The sequence below is a fragment of the Abramis brama genome (assembly GCF_963993115.1).
Source record: "Abramis brama genome assembly, chromosome: 19".
In the NCBI taxonomy this organism is placed as follows: domain Eukaryota; kingdom Metazoa; phylum Chordata; class Actinopteri; order Cypriniformes; family Leuciscidae; genus Abramis; species Abramis brama.
The window spans coordinates 21,013,559-21,033,638 of record NC_139981.1 but is presented as its reverse complement, the minus strand read 5'-3'; the positions used below and the strand labels follow the sequence as shown (position 1 = coordinate 21,033,638).

The 20,080-nt window shown below is 38.6% G+C and overlaps 1 protein-coding gene across 1 annotated transcript in view; it reads left to right on the top strand.

The window, feature by feature from the left end:
• The first annotated feature begins 4,636 nt into the window (after positions 1-4,636).
• Positions 4,637-20,080, top strand: part of syne2b (spectrin repeat containing, nuclear envelope 2b) — a 107,322-nt gene continuing 91,878 nt past the window's right edge. Inside the window, exons 1-25 of the mRNA XM_084092661.1 lie at positions 4,637-4,889; positions 5,040-5,120; positions 7,332-7,393; positions 8,302-8,397; positions 9,251-9,328; positions 9,704-9,796; positions 9,919-10,115; positions 10,200-10,399; positions 10,540-10,640; positions 11,196-11,279; positions 12,250-12,363; positions 13,027-13,164; positions 13,386-13,550; positions 13,646-13,758; positions 13,897-14,065; positions 14,184-14,280; positions 14,476-14,675; positions 14,834-14,998; positions 15,239-15,376; positions 15,562-15,663; positions 15,884-16,060; positions 16,168-16,326; positions 16,563-19,223; positions 19,394-19,528; positions 19,739-19,897. Of these exons, the coding sequence (XP_083948787.1) occupies positions 4,886-4,889; positions 5,040-5,120; positions 7,332-7,393; positions 8,302-8,397; positions 9,251-9,328; positions 9,704-9,796; positions 9,919-10,115; positions 10,200-10,399; positions 10,540-10,640; positions 11,196-11,279; positions 12,250-12,363; positions 13,027-13,164; positions 13,386-13,550; positions 13,646-13,758; positions 13,897-14,065; positions 14,184-14,280; positions 14,476-14,675; positions 14,834-14,998; positions 15,239-15,376; positions 15,562-15,663; positions 15,884-16,060; positions 16,168-16,326; positions 16,563-19,223; positions 19,394-19,528; positions 19,739-19,897 (5,688 nt within the window). The 5' untranslated portion in view covers positions 4,637-4,885. The remainder of the gene's footprint in view (positions 4,890-5,039; positions 5,121-7,331; positions 7,394-8,301; positions 8,398-9,250; positions 9,329-9,703; positions 9,797-9,918; positions 10,116-10,199; positions 10,400-10,539; positions 10,641-11,195; positions 11,280-12,249; positions 12,364-13,026; positions 13,165-13,385; positions 13,551-13,645; positions 13,759-13,896; positions 14,066-14,183; positions 14,281-14,475; positions 14,676-14,833; positions 14,999-15,238; positions 15,377-15,561; positions 15,664-15,883; positions 16,061-16,167; positions 16,327-16,562; positions 19,224-19,393; positions 19,529-19,738; positions 19,898-20,080) is intronic.

The window sequence follows — 20,080 nt, the reverse complement described above, 5'->3', positions numbered from 1 at the left end:
CAATCTGTGTGTCGGAGGTCACGCTGGTTATTCTGGACCGTGTGCGGAACGGAACGTTTCTGTCATTGTCATGTCATTTTTATATGCCATTGACTTGTTCAACGTTTGGGTAGGCCTACAGATGTGAAGATTCAAACCAGCTTGGAGGAAAGCTTAGTTAGCCTACGTAAAGTCACTTACAGCTTCTGTGGATGAGCACTGTTTTTTGTTGTTTTGGCAATGATTTCTCTCATAGATATATAAAAAATAGATTGGTTTAAAGGAGTAGTTTACACAAATCTGCTGTAGCAGTTCTATCACTATTTGGAAAAGAGCTTCATTTAGCTACTATTTTAACAAAATTATAGTGGGTAAACAATGATAGATGTTTACATACTGGGTGAATTATCCCTTTAAACAAAGACAGTTATCACAATGTTTTGTTCAAAGGCAGTGACATATGTTTTCATAGAAGATTTGCCTGGGGTAATGTTGTGTACGTGTGAAATGCTTCAGATGGTCAGTCCGTGTGGATGAAGTTTCCATGTAACTTCCAAGTCATAATAGTGTGATTTGACTGTGATCCCATCACACTATAATGTTTGATCTTTGGGAATGTGTCCAGTTCGTGTTAATGCATGCTGTGTGTTTTCATTCCACATCATTAAGCCTGTATGTGCAGAATGTTTCTCTCTCTCTCTCTCTCTCTCTCTCTCTCTCTCTCTCTCTCTCTCTCTCTCTCTCTCTCTCTGTGTGTTCCTGGGATTCCATCTCGGGATAGCACACCCCTCTGTACCAGAGTCACGTTGTGCTGCAAGGACATGCAATGACATTTTACCATGACTTTGTTCATTTAAGAAAGTCGTCTTTAAGACAATAGAAAAACAATCTAAAACGTATAATAATTTAATAATTCCCCACGCATTCTGAAAAAGTGGCAGTTTTGGATCCTTAGAAGGCACGACTGCTGACTTATTTTGTCTACCTGCAGGAATTTAAAGACATCATGAAAGGGAAGTTGTGATAATCTTTTCTTCATTATTGTGACATGAAACGGCATCTTGAACAAGAAAAAAATGTAGGGTGGGACTTGATTTTGTCCATCAGGAATTGATTGAATCATTGGCTTCGCCCTCGAACCAGTAAATATGTCATCACAGAAGAGATGCAAGAGGAAGTTAATTTGATTAAAGATTACGAGTGCACTTGAATAATAAACAAATGATGTGCAAAAACAATTTATAATAAATACTGCAATATTCCATAAAAATAGGAATGGTCAATTTTGATTTCATGGTGCCTTCAGCAGTATGCAGTACATTTCAGTATGTTCAATTTCCTCATCATATACTGTATGTCATAATATAATGGATAAAATATTAAACTAAGGAACTCATTTCTGTTTCTATGAAAAAACACCCAAAGTTTTTCCTTGTTTCTAATCAAAATGGTGAAGTATATTGAGAATATTGCTTTAAATTAGTACACCATTTATTGATTTTTTTTTTAATTGTCATGTATAATTTTAGGCCGGAAGATACCAGCTGAAATAGTCAGTATTATAGAATTGCCGTTTTCATAATATTGTGTAGGTTATTTATCAGGTAAATTGTCAGCTTGAACAGACCATATTTCTGTAAGTCTAGTGTATATTTTATAGAAATGCTTGCTTAAATTATAAAACAAACCCTTCATAAAAGTTACAGCCAAAAAAAGAAATGCATAACAGAAATTTTAATACAAATCTGTGTCAAAGGAATGTTAAAATAAACCTGGACTGATATGACCTCATCTGTCCCCTCGACAGATGCTGCAATCCCTCAGGTGGTTCTCAGCTGAACCGTGTCCGTGGGAACCATGACATCACAGAGGACATCCGAAGACCCGCCCGTTGAACGTGGCTCACTCCCACTAGACATCGATGATGTCCACATACTACTGCAAGGTCAGATGGAAGCTCTTGATTGAGCATAAAACTAAAATAAAACCACCTCATTATCTGTTATAGGTCTGATATTATCACTATATCTATTGCAATGTGATTTTCATCGGACTTTGGAGGATGATATGAATTTATTTGTTCATTTAACAAACTTTTGGTCTCCTTAAAAGCAGATTAAACTGATTTATTGATGATACTGAACAGTATGGGTTAAAATCGCTCTAGATCTCGCTCTCTCACACACACACACCCCCAAACACGTTATGCTTTGAAAGGATGAAATGAATGATTTTATTAAGGCATAATTACAGCATGGTCATGTGTTTTGCAGATTGTTTGGGAACAGGCAGTTATATTGCCCTGAGTCATGAAGAGTTGCTCAAAAGTGTTTTTTTCTAGCATGCAAAGTGTGGGTGTTTCTGTGTTTTTTATCCACAGAAATCTTCCCTCTCTCTGTTGTTGTTTCCAGAGTAAGGTGATGATAAATGTGATTTCTTAATGAACATAATTTAGGCAAATATTAAAGGATGATTACTTCTAAAAAAAAACATAATTGCACCTTGCTCGATTGTAGAGCTGAGGGGTCGGTTAAGCTCCTCCAGAAGAAAAATTATCAGTCAAAATCACTGTGAATTAAATGTTGACAATGTGTAAGATTAGGGATATGAATACCTATGTTGGCTGATATGGATAACTCTTTATATTTGAAAGCTGATAACCAATATATATATTAACAAAATGATAAATCTAAATCCAAATTTTTATATAACTTTTGGGAGCCTGATTACAAAAACAAAAGTCTCACCATTAAAAGCCACGTCCCAAACACAATTATAATTTTCTCATTATAATTTTATGTAGCCTGTATGACAGACTTGTGCTGCACTTCAATGTATTTTCCGTAGCAAGTGATTCCAATCATATTTTAAGCAATTCAAAAGCATCATGGCGAATATTGCCAACTGAAGTGTCTCAGCTGAAGGAAATAATTCATTATTTTTCAGCTTCAAAGGTGACATATTATGCCCCTTTTCACAAGATGTAATCAAATCTTTGGTGTCCCCAGAATGTGTCTGTGTATTTTCAGCTCAAAATACCACAGATCATTTATTATAGCTTGTCAAAGTTGCCCCTTTTTGGGTGTGAGCAAAAAAGTGAATTTGTGTGTGTCCCTTTAAATGCAAATGAGCTGCTTTTCCCTGCCTCTGTTCAGAAGACGGTCGATCCTTTACACAAGCTTCGGATACCCCGGCAATAACAAACGCATATTTCACACATCCAAAATCTCAGAAATAACCAACAGTCAGATTCAGGAAGAGGTTGCAACTTTTAGACTGCACCTGGACGTTTCTGAATGGTTAGTGGATACATATATGTAGTTGTTGTGGAGTTACATTGATTCATCTCATCGACTTGCATGCACCGTCATGTTTAACCTTCACACAAGTTGACACAGTTCCCTGAGGGATTTATAAGACACCTGTTGACATTTGTTGTCTGTGCAGCAACGACAGAACAGTTTACATGCTTTCCTTTAACTTTTGCCTTTGCGTTATAACTGGTTACACTGCTGAAAACCAAATGGCAGCGCTGTGGGTGGAAACGTGCAGATTAAGGGGCGGCAATATTATAATAAGATCCCCTTCCTAAGTCAGAAGGGGAGTGAAATCGTATCTGCTTATTTTTTGACATGCTTGCAGAGAAAGACTTACCAAAACAAAGTTACTGGGTTTTCTGGGTTGGTAGATGCACTGGGACCCAATTATAGCACTTAAAAACGGGAAAAGTCAGATTTTCATGATATGTCCCCTTTAATATATTGGCCAAATGTTCTTTTAACGATAACATTAAAGGAATAGTTCACTTAAAAATGAATATTCTGTTATCATATACTCACCTTCAAGTTGTTTCAAACCTTTGGTGGAACACAAAGGATTATTTTGAAGAATGTCAGTAACCAAACTGTTGATGGACCCCATTGACTTCCATAGTAGGAAAAATAATACTACAGTGTTTGATCACTGACATTCTTCAAAATATCTTATTTTGTGTTCAGCAGAAGAAAGAAATACATACAGGTTTGAAACAACTTGAGGGTGAGGAAATTATGACAGATTTTTCATTTTGAAGTGAACCATTCCTTTAAAATGAACATATATCGGCTGATACCGAAATGGTGGCCGATATATCGTGCATCCATACACTGTAAAAAGTGATCAGTTGATTTAACCGTTGCCTGAAAATTAAGTAAATAACTTCATTCGTAATTGAAAAAAATTAAGTTATGTGAACTTGACAATTCCACATAACTTAATTTTTTTCAATTACACATGAAGTTATGTACTTATAATAATAATTTTAAGGCTTTTTTTTAAGTTAAGTCAAATCACTTTACAGTGCTTTTATTGTGTTTCAGGCTACTTGATATGTTATTTTTTAAATCATTAGGAAAAAATACCTTTATGACAAACTGCACAAAAATAAAAAGTTGTTATTTTTTGCTAATATTTCTCTCTGTCAGAGTTCTGAAATTAACAAAAAGAGTCAGTTGAAAATGGCTAAAAACTTGATGGCTGGTGAAATTGTGAAACATATTTTGACCCTGAGGATAGAGTAGATCTGCATTAGAAGAAGCGTTAATCAGCACCTGTGTGGACATGCTGTGTGCGTTTCTTTTTTTGACATAGGTAAAAGGTGGAGCCTTTTTTAAAACCTGCAGTACTGGCACTTGATCTTGAATCACTTAGCTAAAGGTTACCGGGCAAGTTGTGCCATGTGTTTACGGTAGTTTTCAGTTCTTCAGCTGATACATGCTTTCCAGATTTTCGATGCAGGAGTTTTGTACTGATTTGCTGAACTGCAAGATGAGGCTGGTTTATAAAGCATTTACCATTGCACACTCCAACATGCAACAACTGATTATGACACAGGAAATTCTTGGATAGTAAATCTGATGACGTCAGCATGGGTGAGTTTGTAGTAGCTCTGAAACTAGTTGGACAACAGATACAATAGTATGCAATAATCAAAATAACATTTTGTGCATTTTTAATTGCCATAATATTTGTTCTATCATCTGAACATCATGGTGCAATCACTGCTGATGTCTCCTTAAAAGACAACAAAAAGAAGTTGCCTCGTTTTGTCGGGGTTGGACACCCATCTGAAAGGTCTCATAGCAAGAAACATGGATCACAAGGTGAGGTGCTTATAATAAAAAGTATTGCATAAGCATAAAAGTATTGCACATTCTGCAGTGCAGTCTTACAGAAATTGACAAAAGATTTGATTAACAAATCAAACATAATTTTAAATTATACATTTTTCAATATTGTATGTCATGTAAAGGTCTTTCGGGTTAATTAAGGAGCTTTTTAGGCGGGGTAGTGAATTTGATTTTATTTCACTATTATTATTAATTATTCTGAAACAGTCTGTAATTTGTTCATGGTATCTGTACCGCCTAAATGAAGTGTCAGTCAAAGGCATGTTATGGGGCTTTTCTTTTTTATCTGCTTGATCGTTTCATCATTGTTTCCCCTCCCTCTGTTGTTCTTCTCAAAGGGAGGTGTTGTATGTAACTATTTACGAACCACCCAAAACACATTAGAACACACAAGATGTGACCTTTGATCAATGGAAACATTCCAGTCTGTCATTGTGTTTCTGTAGAGTTCATTTAAATGAAGTCACCAGTAATGGAGAGTGTTTGCTGAGAGAATTTTGTTGTCTTCAGATCTTTCTTTCTGAGGTGGATCAACACCTTGGTGAAAGATTCAACGAGTTTGTGTGCCCCTCTCTGCACTTGCCTCACTGTGTTTTAACTATATTTTTATGTGAGCGTTTTAAAGAAAAGCATATGAAGCTCCTATTCATCTCTGCAAAACTAGAGAAACAATAAAAAAGTAAATAACTAAAAACTCTGCTACAAATCCCAGGAACCATACCTGATCTCCATGTTGTTTTCTCTTTTGCTTAACAACATTAGCAACATGAGGTTTAGTTTTTGTAATTGCTACAGATGGATGTCATTAATAAATGCCATTGATTATATTTGACTGAAATTATGTATAAACAAATTTTGTATAAATATTTTTTGTATTACTATAAGAAAACATTTTCGCACTACGGTTACCTGGACAATCCCAGACAGCAACACAGTGTTGGCCCAGATCCAGCCCACATGTGGATTCCACATGTACCAGATGTGGGCCGGATCTGGGCCTACACAATGTTTCTGTCTGGGATGGGTCTTTATGGGCTTTTTTTACCCTGTAAATACAGTAGACTTCATTTACTGGGTTATGAACATTGCACACTTGCAGCAGTACAATTTCACAGCAAGCTGTTTAGCAACAAGACAACATTCAGTATTATGTACTTCCTCAGTGCTTGACAAATCATTTTCCCAGGGTAAAAATGACCCTGGGTTAACTGTCAAGTGTAAAAGTGCATTAGTATTTGATAGCTGAACTCTAAATAAATCCACAGGAAACTGAGGGTGGGTGTCAGCTGATAACTTTAACCATCTCAAAGCTTTCCCTCATTCTGTGCTACTGATACAGGAGTGTGGAAAAAGTGACTGTCAAACCCTGCCAGTCCTGTCAAAGAATTTATTCAAACACACACTCTCTCGTCCTCTCTTTGTGGGTCAGTCGGTCAACAGCGACATTATCCTGATAACTGACCTGAGAGTCTTATTCATAGTGAGTGTGGCCATGTTTAGCACTTAATGAGGGAGAGCTCTTTTAGAATCACTGCTCAAAACAGAGTCAGGTTGGCGATCAGATTCGGGTTCATAGAAATAGTGGTTGTAGATTTTACGTGCTCGTTTGAGAAGAGAGTCGACAACTCCGAGAAAACAGTTTTGGTAAAAGTTGATCTGTGTAGACTTGGACGTATTGTGAGAGATTTGAAGGTTCTTGAACAAGGAGAAGAATGGAACAAGTGGATTGTCAGAGAATGGAGGATAAAGATGTTCTTCACACAGCCGATGAGCTCATTGATTTTATGGAACTTTATAACGGTAAACATAAATAGCACTCTATTTGACGTGACTGCTTTTAGGTCTGAATTGCTTTTCATGGGAACCACATGCAAACTATTAAGACAAATAAAAGTTTGTATGAATGAACAAATTTTAAAAAAATTCTTTCCTCTACAGATTAAAATGTTATTTACATTAAAAGTTTATGCATTGCTACGCATTCAATTAACTGAAATTGACAAACCTGACCAGTGTTATTAATTGCTCATGCATTTATAAGATCTATTCTTAGACATTGTTTGAATTTAAATTATCACAGCACATAGAGAGACAATCCTGCAGATCATTTGTGTGTAATGTATTCGCTCACTATGTTTGTAAATGCTGGTTTTCATGCTTTTCTCCTGTCTGTTCTGCCCTCAGTGGAGCAGGAACAAATTCAGAAGAGAACCTTCACCAACTGGATCAATGCCCAGCTGTCTAAGGTTAGGGTCAAAGTTCATCAAAGTTAATCTTGACTTACAAAATCTATATCAGTAATAGACTCTGATGTTTATGTTTATCTGAATCCTCATGAACTTCACTTGCATTATTTTTAATAATTTGTATTAACTGCGAATAACACACAGGACTTTTTCACTTTTGGAAACTGCACCTAAACTACAGATAAATGACGGATATGGAAAGTGTTGTTGGTAGAGGTCATTCCAGCAGGTTCTCCAATAGCGGGGAGGGAATGAGGGGTGTGCAGGGTGTAAATATAATCTTCTCAAACATGGCCCAGAAAGACAGACAGCAACAGGAGTTGTGTCAGCGCACACACTCGTGAACACACATATTCACAGCCATGGCTACTTATAAAGTGAGCAAGTGACACAATCAGTTTGACATGGTTTGGCGTCCTACAGGCATGAACGGGATGTGTGCACACATAAAAGAGACATCAATGTGTCATTTCAGATCATTTCAGATGCTCATTTCTGTCTCCCCTCAGTTTTACGTAAAAGGTTGAGTTCACACAAGCTTGTCTGATTTGTCCTCTAGACATGATTTGAATATCTGCCATGAGCATTGACTCCTGTTACCTAACAAAACTGATACAAATGGACACACTATACAATATTCCAGCAATACAATTTTATTCAAAACATTTTGGGTATATTTAAGGTGAAATTTGCTTTGTCATGAAAATTAAGCCACAATGAAAAGAAAAAAAGTAAGTGTAAAATAGTTTGTTTGTTTTTTTAGCCAAAATGTATTTTATATCTTAATTCTGAGGTGAGATATGGCCCTGAAATGTTTTCGTGTGATTTGCCTGAATGGTTTAGTTCTGAAGTTATAAACCATGTGCATTCTGGTGTTTAATATGGGATATTTCATTCTGATCTCTCAGAGGAGTCCTCCGGTTACTGTGCTGGATCTTTTCAATGAATTCAGAGATGGAAGCAGACTATTGGATCTGCTGGAGGTGATGAGTGGTCAGAGAATGGTAAGTGTCTAGTTCAATAGTTGTTAAAGGAATAGTTCACTTACAAATGAAAACATTAATTCTTGTGCCTTAAAATTAAGTAAATAACTTCATATGTAATTGAAAAAAAAAAAAGTTATGTGGAATTGTCAAGTTCACATAACTTAATTTTTTTCAATTACGAATGAAGTTATTTACTTAATAATGCCAGTATGTGCAGTATTTTAAGTTAAATCAACTGATCAATTTTTACAGTGTATGGATACACGATATATCGGCCACCATTTCGGTATCAGCCGATATATGTTAATTTGAAAGGAATAGTTCACTTAAAAATGAAAATTCTGTCATATTTTTTCTGTCTCACCCTCAAGTTCGGTAACCAAACAGTTGATGGACGGTTCATCAACTGTTTGGTTACCAACATTCTTCAAAATATCTTAATTTGTGTTCAGCAGAACAAAGAAATTCATACAAGTTTGAAACAACTTGAGGGTGAGGAAATGATGACATAATCTTGATTTTTAAGTGAACTAATCCTTTAACTGATTTTTCAATAACCTATGCTGATATCTAGAGAGCAAGATGGCCATCGCCCAATATATACACAAATATACCTATGCATGTATAATATAATGCAATATAATTTGATATAAGATTTATGAGATTTATGAATCTATATTAATGTTAATTTTGCATTATTACACTCCAGATTTACTCAAAAAAAATTGAAAACAGAAAATGTGCACTATCCAGTTACTAGGCTATTGGTGCAAACCGATAATCTCAAAATGGCTAAACATTGGCAAATATAAGAATCTATTACAAAAACTTAGTGGGATTTTCTAATAATCATAACCAACTTTCATTACAGAGCCGGGAGAAAGGAAGGGGGACATTTCAGCACAGATCAAACATTGAGAAAGCTCTAGCGTTCCTTATGAGGAAATCGGTAAGATGCCACACTTGGAAAAAACTCATGGAAATATATTTAAATGGGCTTTCAATCAGTTTAAATTTATACACACAAAAAAACCTTAATTTGTGTTGAAACTACATTTTTGTTTGTTTGGGCAAATTTTTTCTTCCTAGTATGCATGGGACTGAATGGGGAAAGTACATATTAAGAAATTAAGCTGTATTTTATTTGTTTTTAAGTAGAGGGAGACTTGTTCGCATGTGGCTAATAAAAGATTATGGTCTGTTGCTTTGAAGAACAGTCACATTTTCTCATTTGTCTAATTTTTCTTTGCCCTAGTTTTAGTTCACTTCTGTGTGAAGGTGAACTATCAACATCTGTAACTTTATCAACATCTTTACCCTGCAGATCAAACTGGTCAACATCAATGTCTCGGACATCATGGACGGCAAGCCTTCCATCATTCTGGGTCTGGTCTGGACCATCATCATGCACTTTCATGTACGTTTGCTGTCTCAGTGTAACAAAAGAGTTGGGTTATATCAACCCCTAGATATAAACTGAGGAGATCGATTGTCAGTTTTGTTGGATGATTTTTCTGATGGGTCTTCTACGTTGTTTAGATTGAAGAGTTGGCCAGCACATTGTCCTTTAGTTCTCGTCAGTCGTCTCTGGAGTCGCTGGCGAGTTTGGACACTCGTTCCACCAGCAGCAGTGCCCGCAGCAGTCCAGTGCCACCCCGTGGTTCACCCCTGCACGCACGTTTCCGTGTATCTGCCAAGAAAGCCCTGCTGCTGTGGGTCAGAGAGCAGTGCCAGAGGTGAGGAACAACCTGCTGAAAGGGATTCTTGGGAACAGTGAGATTCTGGACTATAAAACCATTCATCTTTTTCTGTCTTTTCAGGGCTGGTTGTACTCTGAATGTGAAGGATTTTAAGGTGAGCTGGAGGAGTGGCGTAGTGTTTTTGGCTATACTTCATGCTCTAAGGCCGAATATAGTGGACCTAACCAGAGCCCGAACAAGAACGAACAGACAGAACCTGGAGGAAGCCTTCCACATTGCTGAAAGAGAACTTCACATCCCCAGACTACTAGATCCAGCCGGTGAGTGTGTGTTTGGGCAGTGCAAATGTACTGTATGCTGTGCAATTTTGTTTTGTGTGTGTAACAAACAGCAATACGTTTGTGCTTCTGTTTTCTATGTATATGAATTATCATATAAAAATGGTGTATTTGTATTTCAGATGTTGATGTTAGGGATCCTGATGAAAAGTCTATAATGACTTATGTTGCTCAGTTTCTACAGTACTCTAAAGATAGTTCTGTTTCTGACGAAGAAATGCAGGTTAGACACACAAACACACACACACTTAGACTTTTTTGTACACTTTTGAAGATTTCTTGTTTACTTTTTTCACTGTTTACAATTACTATACCCTAACTTTGACCTTTCACAGATGGCTTTTGCCATTTTAACCATTTCACTAGTGAACACTGTCCTCGCAAATATGGAAATAAGAAATAGTTCAACCAAAAATTAATTTATTTATTCATGTTTCAACTATTCCTTGAATAGTTCCTTTAGTAGGATTAACTACAGCCGCACAATTAATGGAAATAAAACAGAAATCATGATAGAGCTTTTATTTTGAATCACATTTTGAATCACAAACACAATTTAATAAATCGGAATCGTAATTTTTTTGAAATTAGATTTATGTAATACTATATTTGTGAGACTTTTTTTTATTCAATCATAATTATATATCAAAACAAGTGATAGTATTCCTCCAACATTTCACACTGTAAATCTAAATGCTCAAATGACTCTTTATACTCTCTTATCTCTTTATCTCTTTTTCTTTTTCTTTCTGTTTTCCCCCTCTCTATGTTGGTTTAGTATCTCACTCCTCCTCAGCGTCTCTCTCCTGTCAATCTGCCATCAGACTTTACTCCCTCTATATCTGCATCACCTCTAAGACAGGTACTTCTATCTCTCTGTTGCTCTCTCTGTTATTTTTAAGTGTGTGATTCATTCATTAACTGCTTTTTCTCTTTTAGTTTTGTAAAGGTGTGTTAGTTTTTGCTATCAGTGTCAGGATTATTCAGAAATGTCTATGAAAGGTTAATTTGAACTTGTCTGGCCTGTTTAACCTGTTTTGTGAGCGAATACACTATACTGTTATTGTAAGTGGTTGACACATAACATGTTTATAGACTTCTTTTAAATCATCAAGATTTTGGAAGTGTATATCTTCCTGTAGGTCTAATGATTGAAACTGACTGATTTTGACTGAAGAGTTTGAATGCTATGGCCCACTTTTAATTGTTTTACTTGATATGTTCTCTGATCAGGCTCACCTGTTAATGCCCTGTCCAATCAAATCAGGCCCTCCCCAATCACCTGATACAGCTAGAGCAGCTGGCCCTGGGGTAAAATATCCCCCCCCCACTCCCTTTTTAAAATACCCCCTCTGATGCTCCATAACCATTGTTGATACCAGTGTTTTGCATGCATAAACATGCTGATGACTATAAACTCAGTTATGAAGATAATCCCAGAAATTACAGAGCTAATCCATTAAAACCAGAGAAAATCCCTGAAATTAAGGAGATAATTCAATTAATAAAGCCCCTCTTGTGTTTGAAGATTCTAATACACTGAACTTTAGCTTTCATGGTACTTGGCAGGAGCATTTTAATCACAGACATGCTGAGAAAGTTGGTTTGTGTTAAGAACTTGCTTCCTATAGAGGACTGCAATACTAAACTCTGACTGCTTTACAGTGTTCAGTGCAAATGGTTTAACTCGTGTACAGCTTTAATCTTTAATTTTACCTCAGACATTGATTGCTGAAAATATTTTTGTTTTGTATATCGTTACTATATTGACACCATAAACTCCCAAATGGATAATAAAATCAAACAATTATTTTTTGTTTCTGTCTGTCCAGACCTCAGCCAATCAGAAGGCTCAGGAGGTCACGTGCTGGTTGGATCAGGCCTATCAGGAGCTGATAGAGGGATGGGACTCCACAGAGGGAGAGAGCTATGCTGAAAGATACCAAGTAAGACCTGAATATCAATGAATGTCTGAGGGGACGTTTACACAACAACAGCGTTTTTGGTAGCATGGTCCTACCATACTCTCGTACATTTAATTTGTTCAGAGAGTCTGGCCACTCTCCATTGACAAGCATTAACTTCCCTGAAGGCGGGTACTCTGTTGAAGTTTAAAACCATTGGATCTGCCCAGACCCACTCTGGATCTGCCATAACCAATCGCTAATGTTTGGTTGTGACGTAACCCTACAACTCAAACTAGCGCACAACCTCAACGTCATCATTCTCAGCCATTCCCTCTGTTCGCTGATTGGACCGGTAAAAATTTGGCCGGAGAAAACCCACGAATATACTGCAAACCCAGAAAAATTTAAAATTGAGCGGAAGTACAAAGGAGGGCTCTATGTCACTATGTAAACTACAAAAATGTGAATTTGTGATAACGGTGATACAATTTGTTTGTATATTTACACATTTAATATGTAGCATGTTTACTGTATTGTTTTCTAATACCTGTTGTGTCATTGACTGTGTTGAGATACTGAGTTATAATATCCTGGTAATCCTGGTAAATAAACACTTTTTAGATTTGCATTGGTTTTGTTGTACATGATGATTTGCTTCTGTTGTTGATTTGTTGCATTAATGTTTATTTACATTTGTTTCAGGTCTTCCACACCTTCATTGTGTCCTTCAACGAGCAGAGGCGGCCCGTAATGCCGTTACTAACAGCGATGAAGAGGACACCTCAGCTCAGTGTAGAGCAGAAAGACCTCAGACGAGCATGGGACACTCTCGCTGAGAAGGTCAGAGTTCACAGCATCACAACAATTTTCTGTTGTGTTACTTTCTTGATATTTGATGGGGTTCAATTTTGTGCTGAGATTCATTAGACTCAATTGAAAAATAACAAATGAATATATATGTCTAAATGCGTGCCATCTAAATGGATGAACTAGCTTCCTAGTTACACATACACAGAAGTCATATGCTAATTGATTTGCACTGATATATGTGTCTTTGGTAGCTGCGTGAGTATAAAACAGAGCTGGACCTGAGTCTCCCATCTCCACTGGACATTGTGGGCCGCTGGTTGTTGCGTATTGAAAAGGTTTTATCTGCCGAAGAGGGTGACCCAGTGGATCATGCTCGAGCCGCGGAGGAGGCCCGTGAGAAACTCGATCTACTAAAGGTTTGACTGACTTCCATATGTTAATTTTATTATGCTATAGATCTGTTCAGACATGAAAATGTAATTGATGTCATATTTCTGCCACATTTTTGCAGGTGTGTTTGGAGGAGATGTCACATCACATCAAGAGGTTTAATATGTTTCAAAACACAAATGAGTTTGGAGAGACTCTGGTGCCGACAGACAAGATGGAAGAGATGAAGAGAAGGCGAGTTTGACTGCTTAACCAGACATGAATCCTACTGGGAATGAAACAGCATCACTTTTAATGACAATATTTCTGTTATCGTTTCGTGAACTGCAGTAAACTGTATTTAATTATTTTATGTACGTGTCCATTTTCCAGGTTCACCAGTGTCCGTGTAACAGCTAAATATCATGGTATTAAGCTGGAGTACCATGAGCACAGACACACAGTGTTAGACCTGCTGAATCAACTCAAAATTAAACTGCGTTCTTGGAAAAGAGCCTACATTTCCCAGGAGGCTGTTCGTGTGCTAATGCAGGACTGGAATGTGAGTGAAAAATGACAGAATGCTAAAAGTGTATTTACGACTGGGCATTACTTTGCGATTACATTAAAAGATTGAAATCATTAAAGCTTTAAAATTTGATCACAATTAATGTTTTTAGGAGACTGTGAACAAACAGGACTTGACCTCTTTGCTGGATGGAGCCCTCCACAGATTTAAACTAATCGCTAACAAATACACCAGCAAGGCTGCCTTGGGTAATACAAAGGAACTGTGTTTGTGTGTGTGTGTGTGTGTGTGTGTGTGTGTGTGTGTGTGTGTGTGTGTGTGTGTGTGTGTGTGTGTGTGCGCGCATAGTAATTACAGTATAAATAAATATGACAATGAAATGGCATTTTTTGGAAATTGTTGTTGTTGATCAATAATTATTGATAAGCTGATGTCTGCTTCAGCTGGAGACTCCACACAGGTAAATCGCCAGGTGGCTGATCTAGAAGCAGATGTGACAGCAACTCTGGAAGGTATACGGATGATGAGGGGAACTATGGGACGTGTGTTGGCAGCATGGGACTCTTACAGTGATATCTATACCTCAATGCGCGCATGGCTGGAGCAGGGTCCGCATAGTCAGCGACACGGGCAGAGAACAGAGGTACACAAAAACTTTTAATTTACTTTTTTATTGTAGTTTTAAATGCTATAAAAAAATTGTACTGGGCAGAAAAGCTTTTAATAGCTGTGTGTGAGGTTTTTTTTTCTTTTTTTTTAATATAAACATGCCTATCCATCGACTTTTTTTTTTTTTTTAAGGTGACATTATCAGTGATGTCAGAGTGGAGTTCTCGGCAAGCTCACCTGAACGAAGTGGCCAACTACCTGACTGAGGTCACAGACCCGCAGACTAGCCGCGCTATTTCAGACGAACTCTGCAAGATAAATCTGCTCTGGGCTGACTTTGCCAAAACAGCCCAGTTTGTGAGTCACCCATCATGTTCAAACTTGAATGGTCTATGTACAAACATATTCAAAAGTGAAGCATTTAAAAATGTGCACCTGTCTTGACTTGGGACAATGAGTTGTTTTGTCCGATTGTGTTGGACAGAGAATCTACTAATTAGTTTGCTTCTACAAATATAAAATAGGTTAACACAGATTGGATGGTAAAGCTATGCATACAGTTTTTAGTAGTATTTTGAAGCAAATTGTATATTTCAGTCTTTGGCTGAGGAGCCCAGTGCTGGCCCATCTGGTCCTCAGACAGTACAGGCCCTGATGAGGGAGGCTACTCAGTTACTGAAAGAACCTGTGGATGTGGTTTCTGGATCACTACGTACTTATACAAAGAGACTACAGGTACGCAGTGTGTGAACAAACTCTTATGCACACACTCACGCATAAATAAAAGCATACAATATATGCTTCATATGCCCTGCCATTTTTTGTTGTAGCTATTTGTGATTATGTTGCTTTATCTTTTTGTTTACTAAATTTGAAACTAGACTAAGTAGGATTTAGCTTCAAATTTTTATTTCTCCCAGCTTATGATGAAGAAAATAAAGGATGTGGATCTAGAAGGCCTCTCCCCATCTCTAGACTGCTCTCCAGAAACCCTGAGCAAACTTCAGCAGGCCATTCCTGAGGTAAACAAATACATTGCTTTGGGCGGCCCCTTCAGTTTCATGTGAATTGTTTTAATTCGCCTTTGTGTATACTATCAAATTATACATGACCCGAGAATATTAGCAGATCATCCTGTTTTTAAAATGTATTAATCTGACACTAATTATGATCTTTTCTGATGCTTATATTAATTTCTGTTTGTATTTGTTTGTGTATCTATATCTATCCCTGTATAAATAGGTATTGCAGACACTCTGTGAGGCTGAACAGGTGTGCGATGAGCTGCGTGTGAGTGTGAGTGGGTTAGACGGGCGTCTAGCTGAACTGTTACACTGGGAGATGGAAGCCAGAGAGCTGTATCAGCTCTTGAAGGAGGAAACACACAGGCAGAAGAGAGGACAAGACCCTAGAGCCCGGGTGAGTATATACAAGTATATACCAAAAAATATTCATTAATTCTCCCTCTCTTCTTGCTACATCTCTTTACTTGGCTGAATTAAAATAAATTCTCTCTTTTCCTGTAGCTGTTAATTTCGAGAGGGCTACAGTTAGAAGGTCAAGTGGTTATGGAAGAGCAGGATCTGCAGGTGATGGTCATGACTGGTCAGAAGACTTCACCACTGCAGTATCTCATGGCATCCACCATGCAGGATAGGGTCCGCTCTGTTGTTGAAAAGTCACAGGTCTGTCTATCGCTTTTAGATTAACAACACTTTAAAAAGCTAAAAGCATGATTGCACCTATACAATATTAATTTGAAAGATAATATACCGCATTGAAACAGCTCCTTCAGTAATTATCAATTATGCCATAAATAATGTTTTCTGTTAATTTCATATAATGCCAAGGAATGAGTAACCATGTTTTAGAATTGTATGCAAATGCATTATGATTTTTAAACTTTGCTAAACCTCAACAGGAAGCCGTAGGCATGCTTAGCTCTTTGGGGGCTTGCAGAGACAGAAGCCCTGCTAGAGACCAGCCCCCTTCCAAGGTTTTTGTCCAATATCAAGAGGCAGAGGAAGAGTCCAAAACCCAGAAGCTCTCCTTCCAGCCTATCTCTCCTTCAGGAGCCCCTAGCCAAACAGAACCCCAGCCTGCAGTCAGAGCCAAAGTCCCAGTATCTTCTCAGAAATCATCAGAGATACCTTCTCAAGCTGTAGTTCTCAAGAGTCAGCCGTGTAGTCAGCCTGTGCCTATGATTGTTGTACAAGACTATGAAGAAGAGAACAGGAGTCCACAACCACAAATGCACTCCTGTGAGCAAGTGAAAGACTCTCAGTCTATTGAGCAAGTGAAAGACGCTCAGTCCATTGAAGTGAAGGCACAGAAAGTTGTCCAAGCTCAATCAAAAATCAAAGAGCATCATGTAGAAAGCCAGACATCTTTACCACAGCCTGAGACACAAAAACAGACAGAAAACCAGTGGAAGATGCAAGCTCCAATTGCTAGCCAACCCTCACAGAACCTGCAAAAAGCAGCATCACAAGTTCATAATGAACAACAATTAGCAACACAGCCACACGTGCACATCCAAAAACAAGAAAAAACTCAACCTACAAAACTGCAGAAGGTTCAAGCACAAACGACAATCCAGTCACAGCCTCAGGGCCAATTAGAAACACAATCACAGAAAGATATTACAAGCCAACATCAAGCTCCAAAGCAGCAGAGGAAAGCAAAAAGATCCCAGGCAAATCTGCAGAACAGACCTTGGCTTCAACAGAGGAGTCAGCTGGAAAATGTTACCCAAAAAACAGCTCAACTGGTGCCACAATCTCAGTCAGAGCCAGAGGACAAGGGTCAAATAAGTCCTCAAGCACCACCACAACATATAGGGGCTGTTAGCTCACCTGAAGCTCAGGGACCTGTTCATGGCACGGTGACAACACAGTCTAAAAGCATTGTTGAGAGTGGTGAGAAACGCATGAAGCAAGCTCAACCTGTTGCACAAGAGGAACCCCTTATAGTGACACAAAAACTACCTCAAACTGTGCCAGGAGTTGCAGCACAACCAGTGATTCAAAAACAACCACAACAGTGTGTGTCTCCTCCGATTAGTCAACAAGTATTAACCCAACATCCACCTCAACTCTCTATATCAACTCAAACACAAGGAACTACACAATACTCACAAGCAACTGCACCTATTCAGCAACAAAAGCAACCTCAAACATCGATATTGACACCACAGCAACCTCAAGTGATGATCCTGAAACAGGCACAACCTCAATCCATGACTCCCATGCAACCACAATGGCAGCCACAACAGACTATTCCACAATCTCATCCTGCACTGCCACAACCACAAAGATTTCCAGTGACCCAAGCAATGCCCCAAGGCATTTCCAGACCAGGGCAGCAGTACCCAACATATCCCATTCAACCACAAGTAATTATGCAGAGACAACAGTCACCACATGGTGTAGTGCAGACCCAGCAACCCACACTGCACAATCCGACTGTGATTTCCCCTCAGCCCAAAGGTGCATCCCCCATACAACCCAGAATCTTCTCTATGCCTCGACCCCAGATGCCTGTTCAATCTCAAACCCAAACTCAGGTCAAAGCACAGGGAAGCGCACCACTTATGATTCAACCACACGGGCAACCCCAGTGGTATCAACCAGCAGATGTCTCCCAAACTTACCCCAAAGTCCAAGGACCAATTTCTGTTGCTGCCCAAATGCAGCCTCTGGCCCATTTCCAAACTCATCCCCAACCTCAAAGTGTCCCTCCATCTCAACCTAAGCAGTGGTCAACAGTAAGACCAGGCATAGTGGCCCAGACCTACCCCACTGTTGAATTTCCAGGTCAGAAAGTCCAAACTCAACCTCAAATGGCAGTTTACCCTAAAACTCAGCCGCAACCTCAGCCGCAACCACAGCCTCAGCAGTGGCCCCCTGCTAGACCAGAATCACCTTGGGGTCAATCACAGATAAGACCACAAGGTCCAGCACAGCATATGGTTCCCTCTCAGCAATGGAGACCTGTCAGTCCAGAGAGAGTCAGTCCAGTATACCCAAAGGCTGAATCTCAAGGGCATGGACCATATCCTCAGCCCCAATATCAAGCCCTTCCAAGGCCACAAAGCCCTCAACGGCAGTGGGGTCCAGTCCAGCCAGAACATCAGTTTCAAGTCCCTTCCCAGACTATGTCCCATGGTGTTCTCCAGCCAGTGGCTCCATGGAATCAGCCACCTGCTCAAGCTCCCATAAGATCTCAGAGTCCACAGCAGCCTCAGCAAAGTCAGCAAAAGTGGGGTTCATCCAGGATTGAGGCCCCATCTGAAACTCTTATCCAAAGTCAAGCTGCTCAGCCAGAGCTTCAGTCCCAAGATCTGACAAAACCTCAGTTACCAGTACAGGAACCGCCCCAACAGCAGTCAGCTCCTCGGGTTAAGCAGCCAGCACTTGCCCAGGCTCCCCCTAAAGCCTATACTGAGGCTTATATAAAGGCACAGGCCCTGGTTAGGAATAGATTTGAGGAAGCCAAGCACTGTCTTCAAGAGCACATTCTCGAAGCTATCAATGTATTCAAGGATAAGCGAATGACAGACGAACAGGCATCAGTTAAGGAGGTTTGTCCATTTTAGACATGACTTGGTTTGCTTGTTTTTCTCTAGTGTTTTCAAGAGCCAAAAAGCCAAATTTCATGAAAATGTACTGTTGTGTTTGGGTCTTTTATAAGAGAATAATAAGTCTCAGTTTCTCAAGTGTCTGTGTTGTTTTTTTGTTTTTTTGTTTTCAGGAGACTCTCCGGACTCTGGACCCTGAACTCCTTGAAGAGTTCTTGAGGGCTACAGAAGGGATGGAAGCTTTCTGCACCCCATCTGAACTTAGAGACATGGAGTTTTTCACACAATCTGTTAGAACACAGTGGAAGGTATATGCGTAGTAATATTAGTGCTTGTGTGTCTATATCTGCAGTGTGACTGTATTGCAATGTTATTAACCATTTTTATTTTAGATACTGTTTAACTGAAATGCTCGACAGTATATTGAACTGTATGTGAAGTTAACATTAACTCAAACATTAAGAGATTGTGTGTTCTTTTGTGTGTTGTGTGTTCTTTTATTTAATTAATATTTTTAGGCTGTTCGAGTGCAAATATCAGAATTTCTGAGGCAACTCAGATTTGAGTTAACCCGCCTGCATTTTAACCGTATGGTTGAGATATGTGAGATGCTCTTTAAAAGGGAAAAACTCAGCCTTAGGCCTGAATCCGTATCGGAATCAAAGGGAGAGGTAAAGGTACTTACCACCCTGACCACAGAGCATGAACATCATATGATCGAATGGGAAATTTCTCTCTTTCTTTACATTTTATTTCCTCCTTTCATTTTTTTTTTAATTGAACTTTTGATTTGGGTTCCATTAATCCCTACATTTCTTGTTCTTGTCTTTCCTCTTAACCACGTTACTACTCACTCATTT